We start from the raw sequence: 19032 nt of genomic DNA on the forward strand, positions 1-19032 counted from the left end.
AGAGATGTAGAATCAATAAGACCATAAGGTGAGAACCCCTCCCCAACCAAAGCAACAAAAACAACATTAACTAAAGATAAATACTTAACCTAATTTATTGGGGCAGCCGGGCTGACCCATGAGCATTGACGGATGATTATTTGCATAAAGAGATGCCCAATGCTTCAGAGTCTCTTTATTTTCCACTACAAAAAGAAAAATTCAGAAGTCAGTGGAGAAATTCAAACTATTTTTCTCCAAGTTCACCTTCATAGATACATGTCATGTTCTCGTAAATTTGACATTCCACTGAAGTTTATTGAGAAGTTATCATAATTAACTAAATGGTTGTGTTTATCCCAAGATAATTAGACCAAGACAATTAACATCTACCACACTAAAAAACAAACTTGTATTTGGGGGCAACTGTGGCCTAATAGCAATATTCTTTGTAAGCTACACTAAAAACAATTCAAACTATCTCCACATATGGTGACCCCCACAGAGATTCAACAAACAACTGTTTAACTGCTGTGAGGTGTTATCAGTCAAAATTTAAAACAGGGGAGGGTAGCTCTATCTTGTTAATGTTTGGTTACACATGATTTACTTGAGGCAGGTGTCTCACTTGTATTCCCCGTGTCTATGGACATAATAATTACTCAATAAACGCTTGTGGGCTTAAAAAAAAGCCCCATTAATTCAGCCAGGTTATATCTTTTGAATGGGGAATTTAATTTGTTTACATTTGGTTGTGTTCTGGTGGTTTTATATATTCTTTATTCCTACCTTCATTTCTTATTGTTTGTTTTAAAAGTTGGGTGCTTTTTCTAGTGATAGGTTTCATTCCTTTCTCTTTCTCCTTTGTATATTAGCTTTACCAGTGAGTTTCATAGTTTAGCTTATTTAAGGACATGATTATTATCTTTTTGCTTTCAGAGATACAAGGGTCCCTGGAACATTTCTTCTCAGGCTAATCTAGTGGTGATGAATTCCCTTAGTTTTTGCTTCTCTGTGGAAGATTTTATTTCTCCATTTCTGAAAGATATCTTTGCTGGATATAATCTTGTTTGTCAGGGGCTTTTTCCTGTTAGTACTTAAATGTATTGTCCCATTCTCTCTTGACACGTAAGGTTTTTGCTGAGAAATTTGCTATTAGTCTAATGGGAATTGTCTTATATGTGACGTGACACTTTTCCTTGAAGAATTTTTAGAATTCTTTGTTTTTGACTTTGGACAATTTGACTATACTGTGCCTCAGAAGACCTAATTGGGTTAAATCAGTTTGTGTTTCCAGGATCTAGATTTCTCTTTCTCTCCCATGACTTGGGAAGTTGTCAGCTATTATTTCATTAAATACGTTTTCTGTATTTTCCCCTTCTCTTCTCCTTCTAGGATGCCCATTATGTGAATATTTGTTCACTTAATGGTGTTCCTTAAGTCCTGTAGGCTTTTTCTCTTTATTCTATTTTATTCTTCATTCTTTTGAGGGGGTGTGTCTGGCTATGTTGTGTCAAAAGACCTTTCAAATTCAGAAATTCTTTCTTCTGTTTGGTCTAGTGGTCTATTGCTGAAGCTCTCAATTTGTATTTTCATTTATTGATTTCTTGAGTTCTAGGATTTCTGTTTGGTTCTTTGTTTTTTTTGAGACAGAGTTTCACTATGTCACCCTTGGTAGAGTGCCGAGTGCTGTGGTGTCACAGCTCACAGCAACCTCAAACTCTTGGGCTTAAGCGATTCTCTTGCCTCAGCCTCCCAAGTAGCTGGGACTATAGGTGCCTGCCACAACGCCCGGCTATTTTTTTGTTGCAGTTGTCATTGTTGTTAGCAGGCCTGGGCCAGGTTCAAACCTGCCAGTCTGGGTAAATGTGGCTGGCGCCCTACACCCTGAGCTATGGGTGCCACCTGTTTGGTTCTTTTTTTTATGACATCTCTTTGTTGATTTTTTTCATTCAAATCATGAATTTTTTTCCTGACTTATCGAATTGTCTACCTGTATTTTCTTGTGTTTGAAGGTTTTTTAGAGGTTATTTTGAACTTCTGCCATTTCCTGTATTTCCTTATGATTCAATTCTGCTATTGGAGAATTATGTGTTCCTTTGGAGATGTCTCGTTTTTCATGTTGAACGTATCATTACTACATTTATTTCTACACATCTGATGGAAGAGTTGCCTTTGCTAAATTTTATTGAGTAGGTTTCACAAGGAAAGACTCATTTGTTATTGCTGGATCTTGGGGTGTTGGTTCAGCGGGGTTATTGGCTTTGGTTCTAGGTAGAGACAGTCATGTCATCTGTGTAGTTTTGTCAGTTGTGATCCACGCTAGTGACATCTGGGTATGTCTCAGTGGCCTAGGCTGAGAGAATTTGTGGTGCTGGTGATACAGCTTTTCTGGGATGGGCTTGCTGAGCTATTTTTCAGGACAGTGGTGTTTGTAAGCATGATGGGTCAGCACACCTGGGGTCTTGCTCTTTGTTTGGCTTGGGGCTATGGGGCCATTACTCTGGCCAGGAGCATGGATGTGTGATTTCTCAGTTGGCCTGAGGCTGTGCCTGCCAGTGGTGGTTCCTGGAGCCACTTCTCAGGCTCAGGATGTGGCCATACAGTTTCTTGGCTGACTTGGGCATATGTGTCTGTTGGAAGAGGCCCATCAGGGCTATTTCTCTGGCCTGGGAGGTGGGGGTGCAAAGCCTGCCTGGGGTGGCCCATGGAGCTGTGTTTCAGACCCAGGACATGGATGCACAGCTGCTTGGCTGGCCTGGGGCAGCTATTTCTCATTTCTCATTTCTAGGATGGGGGATGGAGGATTACAGCTGCTTGGCCAGGCTAGAGGTGTGTCTGCCAGGGGCAGTCCACAGGGCTGTTTTTAAGGTCTGGGACATGGCTATACATCTGCTTGGCTGGTCTGGATGTGTGTCTGCCAGGGGCAGTCTACTAGGCTGTTTCTCAGGCCCTGACTGCAGGTATAGGGCTATTGGACAGGCCAGAGGCCTGTCTGCTGGAGGAGGGTGGCCCCACAGGGATGATTCTCAAGCCCTAAGCACGGGCAGTAGCCACACATGTCAGCTACTTGGTAGTGTGGGTACCTCTCCTACTCAGGACAGGGCATGCAGTGGTTTTGTTTTTTCAAGGGTGGGCTTACTCTAGGTGGATCTTCTAGACTGTTCCTCCACCTGGAAGTGTGGGTTTGTTTCTCTGCTGTGCAGGACCAGAGTCACCACCAATCCTGAACTGTCTGTGCAGCTGGGCTTGTGGTGTTCATCCACCTGTGGGAATGAAGATGGTGCTGGAGAGGTGCATTGGCTACCGGCTCCGAGAGCAGGGTGCACTCTGGCGGGGGTTCTGGTCTCTAGGTGGTGCCATGCTGCAGCAGCTTGGCTCGCAGTGGTGCTGATGGGACGTGGAGGATGAGACGGGGAAGATGGGGAGTGCAGTGCAGCTGTGTGAATGCCTGCCAGCTCTCCAAATTGAGCTAATAGGAAGGACTGTAGGTGTTTGTGGTGGTATTGAGGGCTGGTGGGGTTCTTCAGCTTACCTTTCTCTGCAAGGGTGAGTCCTTCCTGGGTCTGGATCACTCTGCTCTGGGCAGGCGAGGTGGGCATACAGAGGCCAGGTCCCTCCATGCTGACCTGCTGGGCTTCCAGTCACCACACGTGCGTTTCACTCCCCCATGGCATTCCAGGGCTCTCCCTTTGACACTCCGGTCACCTCTTAGCTGTTTATTAGTTGCCTCTGTCCTTTCTTGTGGAGGGAAGTAGAGCTAGGGGTTTCTGTTTAGCCATTTGCTGACGTCCCACCAAGTATTTATTCCATCATTTGTCATAAATCCCATGAGAGCTCGAATGTGACTGTTTATCTCTGCACTGAGGTGGTCAGAGGTAGTGTTCCTGGACAAGGTGATCTTTGCAGCTTGGACAGAGACAGGTGGCGATAGGAGAGGGGGCTCCTATGAATGTGGGGACTGAGGGAGAGATTATGTATTTTCTGTTTCTCAGACAGCAGAACCAAATGTCTGGTGCAAAAGGGTCACATGGGTTATCAGTGGGAATAAAAGTTAAGGTTGGTAATTCAGAATGTGCTTATTGTATTACGAATTCTACATTATATTGGTAAAATTGACTTTGAAACTCTCCATGTATTTCTGTGAACATCAAATGCCCTTTAATGCAAATTATATGGTCATTTTAAAAGCTGTAATCTGTAGTCATGACATTGTTTCTGCTTGAGAAATAGTATTTGTATCTTTGGTGTCACATAGCCTGTGAGACAAACTTTGGCTTAAAAAAAAAAAGTCTGCTTTCATTTGGGCTTGTGTTTCTCAGATATATCTTGGAGGATTAGTCTGAATATTACATCCTCCCCTCATCTCTTTAACAGGCGGTCATCCTCTGAGGACCAGGCTTATGTCTTATTCATCCTCTATCTCTTTGAGCACTTCCAGTTCCTGGCATAAACTAAAGATGCAATAAATTGCGGTTGAATTGAATTTTCAAAGCATACACGGCTGGCCACCCCTGACCTTGTGGGAGTAATTTGCAGCTCAGCTGTATCTTCTGAGATATGTAATGCATTTAATATTGTTCTTAGGTCCAGCCTGATGAAGGAAGAAGCTAAGCGAGGAGCACCCAACCCTTGGCTCTTTGAGGAGCCAGAGGAAACCAGAGGTTTGGGTTTTGATGAAATCCGGCAACAGCAGCAGAGAATTATCCAAGGTACCAAATACTCTGAGGAGTGTGCGCTCGGAAGCCTTGCCAGATGGTTACTGTTGCCTTGAACACTCCTTGTCCTCATTGAAAATTAGAGTTCAAATTGTTGGTCTTGTAAAGCTCTTGGTATTTTCGTACCTCAGGAAACCTGATGAATAGACAGTTGCTGTTACCCATCTCAGTAACTCATGAAAGTAGTGATTATCTGTTGGACAGGAGGAAAGATAGCAGATCTGAATCTGTGCAGGTGAATTTGCTGCACATGCCTTTGTTTTGATGCACAACTGGGAATTATTCTTCAAACACAAGATTAGTTTTGTATTTTTTTTTCTATAAAATATGTCAGTTCGGCTTTTATGTTCAAGTTCATCTTGGCCAGTGGCTTTTAAACCTAAATTTTTTTTACTTCTATCTTTTATTTATTTATTTATTTATTTTTGAGACAGAGTCTCACTTTGTAGCCTTTGGTAAAGTGCTGTAGCATCACAGCTCACAGCAACCTCAAACTTTTGGACTTAAGTGATTCTCTTGCCTCAGCCTCCCAAGTAGCTGGGACTATAGGCACCCGCCACACCGCCTGGCTATTTTTAGAGATGAGGTCTCACTCTGGCTCAGGCTGGTCTTGAACCTGTGAGCTCATGCGATCCACCCACCTCAGCCTCTCAAAGTGCTAAGATTACAAGCGTGAGCCACCATGCTTGGCTTATTTCTTTTTTTAAATTTTAGAAGTAATACATGATTATTTCGTAAAAGTCAAACAATATAGGGATGTTTAAAATGAAAACCCTCTATATTTCTTCTCCTATCTCAAACTATAAATGGATTAATATGTATTTTTTGTAGACCTTTTTGTATACGTATGTACATTCAATCTAACCACACTTACTGGATATATAAACAGGGTCAGCAGACACATAGCCATAAACTAGCTCTCTCCAGATCTGTCATTTCATGCTGTTTGCTTTTTCCTTAGTGTATGTTGGACATTTTTTCATGTCAGTATGTACGGATACACCATTCTTTCTAATTCTGCTTTTTAAAGCTAGCTTTATTGAGAAATAGTTGGCATTATCATAAATAGCACATATTTGAAATACATAATTTGATGAGCTTTGACATACGTATCCACCCGTGAAACACTCACTATGATCAAAATAATAAACATAATCATTACTCCCAGAAGTTTTCTTTATGCCTCTTTGTAATTCTTCCTATTGTTCCTCCCTTCATCCCTAGACGACTGCTGGTCTGCTTTCTGTCATTATAAATTTATATTCCCTATAATTTTACATAAATAGAATCATACAGTATGTACTCTTTTTAGGTGAGAAGCGGTCTGGCTTCTTTCTCCAAGCATAATTATTTTAAGATTCATCTGTATTAGTGGTTGTCAACCTTCCTAATGCTGCGGCCCTTTAATACAGTTCCTGTGGGTTGTGACCCAAGGTAGAGAACCGCTGATCTATATTATTGGGTATATCAGCATTTCACTGTCCTGTAGAATAGTTTCCCTTTGTGGGCAGCGCCTGTGGCTCAGTGAGTAGGGCGCCGGCCCCATATGCCGAGGATGGCGGGTTCAAACCCAGCCCCGGCTAAACTGCAACAAAAAAATAGCCGGGCGTTGTGGCGGGTGCCTGTAGTCCCAGCTGCTTGGGAGGCTGAGGCAGGAGAATCGCGGAAGCCCAAGAGCTAGAGGTTGCTGTGAGTGCTGTGACGTCACGGCACTCTACCGAAGGTGGTAAAGTGAGACTCTGTCTCTACCAAAAAAAAAAAAAAGAATAGTTTCCCTTTGTATGAATTTACCACAGTCTGTGTATCCATTTGCCTATTGATGAATATTTAGGTTGTTTTTAGTTATGGCAGAAATAAATGCAAACTGCTATTGGCGTTTGTGTATTAGTCTTTGGACATAAAATTTTATTTATTTATTTCTTTAGGTAAATAACCTACAAGTGGAATGACTGAGTTCATATAGTGGGTATATATGTAACTTTAAAAGAATGTTTTTTACAGTAAATTTTAATTGGCAAATAAAATCTATATTTCTGTTGTGCAGCTTGGTGCTTTGCAATATGTGTGTATTGTAGAATAGGTAAATCAAGCTAATTAGCATACCATTACCTCACATGCATATCTATTAAAATTTGTGGTAAGAATAGTGGAAACCTCCAAAGAGAGTAAAGCAGGGTAGTCACCGTGTTGTATAAGAGATCTCTTGAACTTGCTCTTTCAAACCGAAATTTTGTCTCCTTGGACCAGCAGCTCCTCAGTCCCCGCCCCAGCCCACCACCCAGCCTCCAGGTTCCTGTCTCTGCTTCTACACGTGTGGGTTTCACATTTCCATGTTCCACGCGTAAGAGAGATCGTGTAGCATTTGTCTTTCTGTGCCTGGCTTATTTCACTTAATGTAATGTCTTCCCGGTTCCTCCATGTTGTTGCAAGTGATAGGATTTTCTTCAAGACCAAGTAGTATTCCATTACCTGTGCTGTGCTGACCACATTTTGAATCCATGATGGACACTGAGGTTGAGTCCATCCCTCGGCCGCAGTAAACCTGGGAGTGCGGATGTCTCTTCAAGATAGTGACTTCATTTTCTTTGGATCGATATCCAGTAAGGGGATTGCTAGATCTTACGGTAATTTCTAATTTTTTGAGGAACTGCTGTATTTTTCATAATGGCTGTACCAGTTTACCTTCCCATCTGTAGGGTACGAGGTTCCTTTTTTCCCACTTTCTTGCCGACACTGGTTCCCTTTTATCTTTTAGTGTTTGTGTCATTTCATATCCACACCAGCAGCATGTGTTTTAGCTGTTTCACATCCTCACCAAAACTTGGTATGGCCAGTTGTTTTTCTTTTAGTCGTTTTGATAGATGTGCAGGTATATTTCGTTGTAGTTTTAATAGTATGCATTTTTCTAGCAAGTCTTCGCATATACTTATTTGCCAGTTGTATATCTTCTTTGGTAAAATGTCTGTTCAAAGTGTTTACTCATTTTTAATTGGTTGTTTTTTATTAAGTTGGAAGAACTTAGGTCTTTTTTATATTTTATATGTCATTTGTCAGACATATGTTTTACGAATATTTTCTCCCAGTCTGTTTATCTTTTTTTCATTGTCTTCACTCTGTCTTTCAAAGAGTAGAAGTTATTAATTTTAAAATCCAGTTGATTTTTTTTCTTGTATGGTTTGTGGTTGGGTTATATCTAAGAAGTCATTGACTAACCTACAGCCACAAGATTTGCTGCTTTGTTATTTTTTTCCTAGAAATTTTATAGTTTTAGGCTTCACATTCGATCTGTGAGCCACTTTGAATTTTTTTGTATATATAGTGAAGTAGGGATGGAAATTTGACTTTTCGCATTTGGATATCTATTTGGTCTGGCATTATTTTCAAAAAGACTATTCTTTACTGAATTTCTCTAGTTGTGTGAAAAATCACGTGCCCATATATACGTATGGGCCTATTTCTAGACTCTATGGGCTTTTTTCCATTGGTCTATTTGTTAATCTTTACACCAATGCAGCATTGTATTGATTATTATTATTATTATTTTTAGAGACAGAGTCTCACTCTATTGCCCTCAGTAGAGTGCCATGGCGTCACAGCTCACAGCAACCTCCAAATCCTGGGCTTAGGCGATTCTGTTGCCTCAGCCTCCTGAGTAGCTGGGACCACAGGCACCCGCCAGAATGCCCAGCTATTTTTTTTGTTGCAGTTTGGCCAAGTCTGGGTTTGAACCCGCCACCCTTGGTATATGGAGCTGGCATCCTACCCACTGAGCCACAGGTGCCGCCCTGATCATTATATTTTTATGACAGGTCTTTAAGTTGCATAGTATAGGTCATTTGACTTTGTTCTTTCTTTTTGAGACAGTGTCTTGCTGTGTTGCCAAGGTTGGAGTTCAGAGGTGGCCTCATAGCTCATTGCAGCCCCAAATTCCAGGACTCAAGCAATCCTCCTGATAGCTGAAACTGTGTGCACATGTCACCATACCTGGAAAATATTTTTTTCCGAGATAGGGTTTTGCTATGTTGCCCATGCTGGTCTTGAACTCCTCACCTCAATTGGTTCTCCCACCATGGTCTCTCAAAGTGCTGGGTTTACAGGTGTGAGCCCCTGTGCCTAGCCTGGTCCAACTTTGTTCTTTTTCATACTTTCATTGGATATTCTAAGGCTTTTGTATTTCTGTATGAAGTTTAGAATCTGCTTTTAATTTTTACCAAAAAAGCCTCCAGGAATTTTGATTGGGATTATATTGAGTCTTTGGATTAATTTGGGGAAAATTAGCTCTTAACAATATTCAGTCTCCCAATTCATGAATATGATAGATCTCTCCATTTATTTAGTTTTTAAAATTTTTGTAGCAGTGCTTTTTAGTTTATACTACATATATCTTGTACATCTTTCATCAGATTTATCCCTAAATGCTTCGTATTTCATTGTTTTAAATGGCATTTAAATATTTTAATTTCTGATTATTGTTTATATATAAAAATACACTTGATTTTTGTATATCGATCTTATGCAAACTTGCTAAACTTATAAATTTGTCTTAATAGCTTATTAGTTGAGCCTGCAGGATTTTCTACACAAAATGATCATGTCACCTGTGAAAAAAAGACTTTCTCATTTTGGTCTTGATGCTTTTTATTTTTCTTGCCCTATTGCACTTGCTACAACTTCCAGTACAATGTTGAATATTAATGGTGAAAGTAGACATCCTACCTTCTGATGTTAATTACTGTAAATCTTTCTTAGTTTGATACTGAATATTTTCATCTTTGTAGGAATATTCTTGAGAGTTGCTACAGGTTGCAGTTAAGTTACTGGATCCTCTTTTGTGAGACAGACCAATGAGGTGTTTGTTTTAGAGCAGGGGTCAGCAAACCATGACCTGTGGGCCAGATTTGATCCTCCACCTGTTCTTATGTGGTCTGCAAGTTAAACATGGCTTTTCTATTTTTAAATGGTTGAAAAAATAATCAAAAGACTATTTTGTGACTTGTAAAAATTATATGAAGTTCAAAGTTGAGTATTCATCAGGAAAGTTTTATGGGCACACAGCCATGTTCTTTCACTTACCTGTTCCCTACGGATGCCTTCCTGCTACAATGGCAGAGTTGAGTAGCTGTTCAAAGGACCACATGAACTGCAAAATCTAAAATATTTACTATCTGACCCTTTACAGAAAGTGTTTACTGACTCCACTTTAGAGGTAATTTGCCCATTACTGAGTCAAATCCATTCTGAGTACCCTGTCTGGTATCCTACAAACTATGAGGTGACATGGTTGGTGGGAATAGCAACTATGGGATACCCTGTTTGAATTCAGAGGGTCATTCCTTTTACCCTTTGGAGTGGTTCTTTCCCCAGCCTTGGGTGATTTCCTTATATGCAACACTCAGCTTGACTCAGAGTGGACCCTGGGCAGAGCTAGAGTTTGTTCTCTCCCTGCAGCTCTCTCCTCACTGGTTCTATGCCCTGCACACTCTAGCCACCTTGACCTGTTTGGCCTTTTTTCAACTCAAGACTGCCAGGCTCTGCTTGGGTTTCCCCATCCACACACGACAGCTGACAGCTGGGAGTGCTTGCAAGGCAGCAATCTTGGTCAGTCCTAAAGTTTGTCTCATTCCATCGTTCAGGGGTCACTGCCCTTTATCTGCTGATGTCAGTGTCTTGAAACTGTTGTTTTATATATTTAGCCTGTTTGGGGGTTCCCTCCCATTGTTTCAGGACAGAAGGAAATCTGGTGCCTGTTAGTCTATCTTGGCCAGAAGCAGAAGCAGCATAATTCTATTTTGTATTCTTTTCACAGTGCAGTTACCTAGTAAATGAAACACTGACTCTTTTATCTTCAATTTTATGTAGTTTACCCATAAGCATTGTTTGAAGGAAAGTAAAAAAATTCAAAGCAGGGCTGCGCCTGTAGCTCAAGGAGTAGGGCACTGGCCCCTTATACCGGGGGTGGCGGGTTCAAACCCAGCCCCAGACCGAAAAAAAAAATTTTTTTTTTTTTTAATTCAAAGCAACATGGCTTTACACATAGCATAACCATTCATTTGCAGCACCTGATTCTTCAGGATTCCCAGTTCTGGAAAGTAGTATAGCAAATACTACGCTACCGAGTTTTCTGGCCTTGTTGCTTTTTGCCAACAAAAGCTATTCCAGGCAGAAGTATCTTTGTCACTAAGAGGGTGCTGCGTTCATGGACTGCTGTAGGCTGAGTATGAGAGGGTGTTCCTGGGAGTCTTTACCACTGACTCTCCAAAATAGTGTCCGTACTGAGATTCTCGCCCTTTGATGGCCTCTGGCCAGTGGGGTTTGGGTGGGGTTTGGCTGGAGCACCAGCACACACTGCAGATTTCCCCCCACTCTTTTGTGTTTTGAAACGCTGTGTTTCTCTTTGCTTTGCCAGCAAGCTGTTTTTCAGGGATCAATACGAAAATGGACGTAACTTTACACAAAATCCTTATTAGTCTTTTCTCTGCCTCAAGAATCTTGATGATGTGCTGAGGCTGCTATGATTTTGCTTCATTGCCAGGTCTTGTACTAATTTTAAAAAATGAAAAGAACCATGAAAAGTCATTTATAACTTCCTCTTGCCCATGGAATCTGTTAGCCTTTCTGCACTTTAGTTGACCCTTAGAAATACTTTGAAAATCATCCTAAAATAACAATTCATTGGTTGAACATAGACTTCGGGGCAATGAATATCTTCCTTGCCCAGCCTAGAAGCTAGGCCTCATCACCACCAGTTAGCCAAGCTTGGCTTGGGTGCTCCTTAAGCCGTAATTTGAGACGTAAATGAGCATTAGGCAAAAGATGAGTGGGGTGGGTGGCGCCTGTGGCTCAGTGGGTAGGGTGCCAGCCCCATATACCGAGGGTGGTGGGTTCAAGCTCAGCCCCGGCCAAACTGCAACAAAAAAATAACTGGGTGTTGTGGCTACTCTGGAGGCTGAGGCAGGAGAATCGCCTAAGCCCAGGAGTTGGAGGTTGCTGTGAGCTGTGTGACGCCACGGCCCTCTACCCAGGGCGATAAAGTGAGACTCTGCCTCTACAAAAAAAAAAAAAAAAAAAGATGAGTGGGGTGATGACAATAATGCCATCGCCTCACAAATCCCTGAGCTGGAACAAGGGAAGGTCACTTTTTGGTTAGTATAGGCCCTTGTCCCTGAGTTGGGGAGCCAACCTTGGGGAAGTATGAAATAATTGTTGTACTTTTACCCAGGAGGTCTCTGTTGATGGAGTTTCATAATTAGCTCCATTTAGTCTTATTATTCTATACATGTTCTTTATAGATTCTAGCAGAAGGTTGTACATTTAGTTCTGGATTTCTGTACTCTTAGGTCTCCACATATTTTCATGTGAAATGAGGTCGGGGAAGGTGGCTGGCCAGACGCCATTTTACACTAGGAAATCTTAGTAGCTAATCTTTGAATCCTTACAATCATAACTTCACAGACAGCTTCTTTGAAGATACCTTTTCTTATAGCTGTCACCTGGTCTAGAAAGATTGTTTTCCTAAAATCTTAAAACTGAAACAAAACTGAGAGCATCTAATCTTAGAACTTGCTCTAGGCGTCTCCCTCGTTTAGTGATTAACTTCTTTGTCTAGCTTGGCCTACTCTTTTCCTTGCTTGTTCATACCTCCCCTTATCCAGGGAGAGCTCCTTTATGTTAAATGTGAGAAGTCCCATGGCTTCTCTCTGGCCGCTGGACAACACAATTTCAACTACTTTTTCACTCCCTAAACTCAGAGGGCTCTCCAGTATGGGCCAGAATACTTTCTGTCTAGCAGAGAGTGTATGTCTGTCCTCTACAAACCTAGAAGGCCCTCTGTAGTCATTCATTGGGTTACACAGCAAGTGCTGTGAGTCTTAAGTCCTTGATTTAAACATCATGGTGCTCTGTTCACCAACTGGGCTCAGATCTGGGTCAGAGACACAGGAAAAGATGATGCAGTTTTAGCCTTGGGGTCTTGGTCTTGTCCTCAGTCAGGAGACTCTGGTTGTAGCTCTTAAGAATATCCCTTTGTTTTATTTACTTATTAAAATATTAACATTTTTTGCTAGAGAAACTTTTTTTGCTAGAGAAAATATCAAACCTTTGAGAGTGGAGAGTCAGATGATGACTTTGTTTTACCCATTCTCCAGCTTCCCAGTTGTCAACTCACAGCCAGTTTGAGGTCATCTTTCTGTCTGTCCACCTACCATCCCTCACCCCTTGGATGATTTTTGAAGCAAATTTCAGACCTATCACTTGATTGGTGAATATTTCAGAATATATCTCTAAGATATGTTTGTGGAAGATAAGTACTGTTTTTTTTTTGTTTGGTTGGTTTTTTTTTTTTTTGGTTTTTGGCCAGGGCTGGGTTTGAACTCGCCACCTCCGGCATGTGGGACTGGCGCCCTACTCCTTGAGCCACAGGCGCTGCCCCGATAAGTACTGTTTTTTTTAAAAACTATAAGCACAACACTGTTATCTCCCTTAGGAAATTAACAATAATTCCTTAATATAATGAAACATCCAGCCAGTGTTTAACTTTCCCTGATTATCCTGTAATGTTTTCTCTTGGATAGTTCAGTTCAACATCTGAATATTGTCCATATGTCACGATTAGTCGATATGCTCCTTAAATTTCTTTTTAAGTTCCTTGTCAAACTCACTCTGTTTTCTTTACTGTCTCTTCATTGAATAGACAGGTATTTGCCCTATAGTTTCCCACCATTTCAAAAAAACTTGGCATTTCTGAATATCTAAAGGTAGGAAATATCCAAACAATTGCTCCAAAGTGATTTTTCAAAAATGATCGAATTAGGTTAGGTCAGAGAAGTTCAACCCAGGAGTCACTGGGCTCAGACCAACATGTTGACAAGGATGGATTCCTTTCTGGAGGCTCCAGGGGAGAATTCTTTCCTTCGAGTTTTCCAGCTCTGGAGACGCCCATATCCCTCCCTCATGGTTTCTTTCTTCCCATATTCAAAGCCAGCAAGTCGCATCTCTCTGACCTTTCTTCACATCTCCTCCTGACAGCAGCTGAGAAAGCTTCTCTGCTTTTCAGAACTTATGATCACACTGATAAGTTAGATTACACTAGATAATCCAGGATCATCTCCCACCTCAGATTTCTTAATCACATCTGCAGAATTCCTTTTGTCAGGTAAGGTAACATAGTCACAGATTCCAGGGATTAGGCTGCAGATGTCTTGGGGAGGAAGGGTGCATTATTCCACCTGCCACAATGATCATCTGTTTTTAAAAATTTTATACCATTATAGAAAGAATGATTACATATGCTCTATTGTGATATCATAATGACTTGAGTTATGTGATAGAATAGGGCATATAACAGTGAACTTTCATTATGATGATGTTATTATGGTTCTTGATTATTTATATTTTTTTGTGGGTGGTATTTTACTTAGATAAATTCTCAAAGATAGCCACACCACCTCCCTTAGAAATGCTCCTTTGGAACTTGGAGCAGCCCAGGTCATTGATGTGATTGTTCCTACACAACATCTTGATTATATGGATCTTTATGTCTTCAGAGTATGGAATGAAAGTTTGTCGCAGCACTTACAGAAATTACTAGAGTGGGGCAGAATTTTTAGCTCTTACTAAACACGAGAAAGATGACCTTCAGGTTGTTAAGTGAGACCAGGAGTCACATTCGAGAGAAAAGAGTATAATATAGGGTTTTTAAAATTCGTCATCTGTTTCTATCGGATAGAGGAACTTCAGGAGTTTAATGACGTTTCCTAATTGGAAACCTTAGAGGAATATCCTTTCCTGTTTTTAAATTGTCCTGCGTTTTAATTCACGTTGCCACTTGACCTTCAGTCCTACATACAGATTCTTCTTCAGATGCATTTAGAATGTTCCTGCAACATTGGTCACCCTGTAGCAGCACTATGTGGATAGATTTATCTTGGAGGCCATCCAAGAGGTTGTTATTGAAAACCAAAAGGACCTCATTATAAAGTGATTTTACTATAAAATGGTCTCTGGAAGTGATCCTCAGAGACATCAGGTCATTTGTATAGTTTAAAAGAGTACATAGTGTCAAAAAATGTCACTAAGGGGTCCTTACCTCACACTATTAGTTTAAATAAATTCCAGATGAATTAAAGAGCTAAAGTGTAATGGTTTAATTCCATTAAAAGACTTGGAAAAATATAAGAAAATGTTGATGTGACCTTGAGTAAGAAGACTCTTGTGACTTCTGCTTTTGTAGATATTCCTTTATGTGGGACAGTTATTAAAAAAAAAAACCCGTAGGGCCAGGCATGGTGGCTCGAGCCTGGGAAGCTAGCACTCTGGGAGGCTGAGGCGGGTGGATTGCTTGAACTCAGGAGTTGGAGAACAGCCTGAGCAAGAGCCAGACCCTGTCTCTACTAAAAATAGAAACATTAGCCAGACGGTGGTACACACCTGTAGTCCCAGCTATTGGGGAGGCTGAGGCAAGAGGATGGCCTGAGCCCAAGGGTTTGAAGTTGCTGTGAGCTATGTTGCCAGGACATTCTACTGAAGGCAAAAAAATGAGACTGTCTCAAAAAAACAAAACAAAATAAAACCTGTAAACAAAAGCTGCAGCTGGCATAATGTTACATTCATGGCAGATCATGGCACATCACTGGAACAGAACAAAATCGTGAGATCCCCTCGGAGTGTTTTTCCCGATGTGCCTAAAAGGAGAGGAAGAAGAGACTTACAAAGAAACGACTGCCTCGTTTTAAAAAATACATCCAATTTTAAAGAAAGGATCTTGAGTAACTTGAGTTTAACTCATTTTTTTCTTTCAATGTTCAAAAGACTCTTCTCTTGAAAATGTATTACTATAAAACTTTTTGAAATTTTAATCTTTTAAAACAAAAATGCTGATATATATTTTGTATCCTGCTTTTTTGCTTAATAGCCTATCATGAACTTCTTTCAATGTCAAGGTATACATGAACAATGTGTTTTTAATGGCCATCTAATGTTTTACTTTATGGATATATTATATATTTTTAAATAGTATGGGTTTGGGCATGTAGCCAGTTCTTCCCTGTTACAAATATAGGGAAATTCTCTGGGTCCAAACAGAGAAATTTGACAGGGAAAGTTTAATAAAAAGAATTGTAAACTACAATTCTACTAAAGAATTGTTAACAGGGATTAACTAGCAAGAAGTAAAGAGAACGCCAAAGAAAAGAAATAGCAGGTGACAGGTGCAATCCCTAACGGTTAAGCTGAGTTAGAGCATCCAGGGAGGAGTCCCTCAACCTGAGTGCTAAGGGAGGGCTCAGCTGAGGGTCTCTCAGAGTGATTTCCTGGAAGTCACTCTGGTGCTATGCTGGCAAAACTTTTGTTGAAGATTTGCCCTCTAGGGTGCAGGGAAAGCTGATCGTGGGGAAGGCACATGTTATAAAGCTGCTCAAAGAGGGGGTGTGTTCGGAGAAGTTGCTGTCCCCTGTGCATTGAAGGGGCTGGGCATCACAGAAGCGGCAAGCACTGGGGGAGTCTGTCAGGAGAGCAGGCTGGAGCTGGGAAGCAAAAACCCTGGCAAGAAAAGTACTTAATGGTTCAGGTCCATTTTCAGAGCAGCCGAAAAGGGTGAATTCGGAGCTGAAAGGCACACCTGATACCCAGCATGAGAAACAAATGTTTCAGGGAATATTCTTGTATCTGTATCATTGTATACTATCTGGATGTTTTCTTACACGTGTTCCTAGACTTAGAATTGATAGATACAATGGTGAGCACAGTCCGTACTGGAGAAAAATTTCAGTTAGTAAATTGAACTTATTTTCCTATTACACAGGACTTGGGAGCTTCTAATTCTTCACACTTTAGTTAACCTTCAGTATCAGCATTTTTTTTTTTTTTGATAATCAAAACATATATATATATCCTTTATTTGTTTTTGTTTGTTTTTTTTTTTTTTGCAGTTTTTGGCTGGGGCTGGGTTTGAACCCGCCACCTCCGGCATATGGAGCCGGCGCCCTACTCCTTTGAGCCACAGGCGCCGCCCGTTTATTTGTATTTTTAAAATAGTAGTGATGTCAAAGCTTTAATTTTTTTTTTTTTTTTACTTTTTGTGAATTTCCTGTATCCTCCACCTATTTTAAAAATTGGGATATTAGGCTCAGTGCCTGTGGCTCAAGCGGCTAAGGCACCAGCCGCATACACCTGAGCTGGCAGGTTCGAATCCAGCCCGGGCTCGCCAAACAACAATGACGGCTGCAATAAAAAAAAAAAAAAATAGCCGGGCGTTGTGGCGGGCGCCTGTGGTCCCAGCTACTTGGGAGGCTGAGGCAAGAGAACCACTTAAGCCCAGGAGTTGGAGGTTGCTGTGAGCTGTGATGCCACAGCACTCTACCCAGGGCGACAGCTTGAGGCTTTGTCTCAAAAAAAAAAAAAAAATTGGGATATTAAGTCTTACTGATTTGTACATGTATTGAGTAGCAGAAAACTTTAATGTTTGTGTGGCCAAATCTTAGCTCATTTTTCACATTTAAAAATTCTTCTAGGAATAATTTTAGTATTGGGTGTGAGGTAGGTATTTAATTTTATTTTTTCCCAATATTGTTAACTGTTGTATCCCTCTTTTACTGGCTGATTTAAAATGTTACTTTTATCATATATTGAATACATGCCTGGCTGTATTTATGGACTTTCTATGGTTTTCCTCTGTTATTTACTTAATTGCTTCTCTTTTTCTTTCAGAACAGGACGCAGGCCTCGATGCCCTTTCCTCTATCATAAGTCGCCAAAAACAAATGGGGCAGGAAATTGGTAATGAACTAGATGAACAAAATGGTAAGAAAAAGCCTGAGGTGCACCAAATTTGCATTCAAATATAAGTACTAAAGACGTGACTATTTGTTGAATTATTATAATATATAACACATATATTATATGTGGCTTCCTGTCAATGGATTTTAATAGTTCAATGCAATACGGAGGTTATAGCAGATTTAGAGAATAGATATCAAACACTGGGTAAAGAAATTTGGTAAAAGATTTCTTGTTCTCAGTAGCTGCTTTAAAAAATACTTTGTTTTATGATCTGTTCATCCCAAGAGCTCATCTTTTATGTGGCAGTGATCTGAAGTTGCTGGGCACTTCGTACACTAAGGCTGCACAGCCTCATAATCCCCGCACCTTGGAATTTGCTCTTTTTCCCTCGTAAATACTGGCTGTGGGGCAAGACAGTGTTTGAAGATCTTTGTTGAGGATTTTAGACAGATATGATTGGAGAAAGATAAATTTGCAAACTGCAAGCAGAATGGATGGGGGGAGAGCGATGGAGGCCTCCCGAGAGGCTGTGGTGCCGGCGGCGTGTGGTGTGGGAGATGAGAGCCTGAGTCAGAGTTGTAGCGGTAGGAATGGGGAGGAGAGGATGGGTGCCAGGGACTGCTGGTTTTTTACTGTTATGGACAGTGTGAGTCCAGTTTGGACGTGTCCACCTAGAGATTTACGGGGTCCACAGTTGGAGGTACCGTCCCAAGCCCACCAAAAAGAAGAGATAGGAGGAGATGAGGTGGAGGTGATGTGTACCAGCATGAGAGTGGCTCAGTTTCAGTGAGGCTGCCGTGTGTGAAAAGCCCACATGTACGTGCTGAGCTCTTTCATCTGTGTCATTTCATTCAATCTCCATACACCGTCCAAAAGGCAATGCCACACTCATTTGTTAGAGACAAAGTTCTTGGACTCAAGCGATCCTCTTGCCTCAGCCTCCCAAGTAGCTGGGACTACAGACGTCCACCACAATGCTCAGCTAGTTTTTCTATTTTTAGTAGCGACAGGGTCTCACTCTTGCTCAGGTTGATCTCAAACTCCTGAGCTCAAGCAATCCACCCGCCTCAGCCTCCCAGAGTGCTGAGGTTACAGGCGCGGGCCACCAAGCTGCCTCATTGTTTACAAGTGACAGAACCGACATTCCAGCCCCGGTCTTCTCTGATTCTAAGGTGACTGATTTTGTACTATTTCAGCTTCCTCTGTGAGGAAGACAGGAAGAAGAGAAAAATCAAAGGTTGTAAGGTTGGGTGGCACCTATGGCTCAACAGGGTAGGGTGCCGGCCCCATATGCCGGAGGTGGCGGGTTCAAACCCAGCCCTGGCCAAAAACTGCAGCAACAACAACAACAACAACAACAACAAAAAAGGTTGTAAGGTTTTAGCTTTCAGTGTGTGTTAACATCACAATGGAATGGCTTTCAAGAAGAGTTATCATCCTGTATGAGCAAACATCAAAGCCCTGGGAATGGATGAGGGCCAGCTTGTCAGAATCACACATCAGGCAGTTCTTTTCTTGTTCCCTAGGAAGAATGAGCCTAATTGTTCCCACAGTGCAATTC

General features: G+C 41.3%; 1 protein-coding gene across 1 annotated transcript in view; it reads left to right on the forward strand.

Annotated features, from left to right (window-relative positions):
- Window positions 1-19032, forward strand: part of STX8 (syntaxin 8) — a 284840-nt gene that overhangs the window by 52495 nt on the left and 213313 nt on the right. Inside the window, exons 5-6 of the mRNA XM_053569193.1 lie at window positions 4567-4691; window positions 17400-17492. Coding sequence (XP_053425168.1) covers window positions 4567-4691; window positions 17400-17492 — 218 coding nt within the window. The remainder of the gene's footprint in view (window positions 1-4566; window positions 4692-17399; window positions 17493-19032) is intronic.

The sequence above is a fragment of the Nycticebus coucang genome, chromosome 18 (genome assembly GCF_027406575.1).
Source record: "Nycticebus coucang isolate mNycCou1 chromosome 18, mNycCou1.pri, whole genome shotgun sequence".
In the NCBI taxonomy this organism is placed as follows: domain Eukaryota; kingdom Metazoa; phylum Chordata; class Mammalia; order Primates; family Lorisidae; genus Nycticebus; species Nycticebus coucang.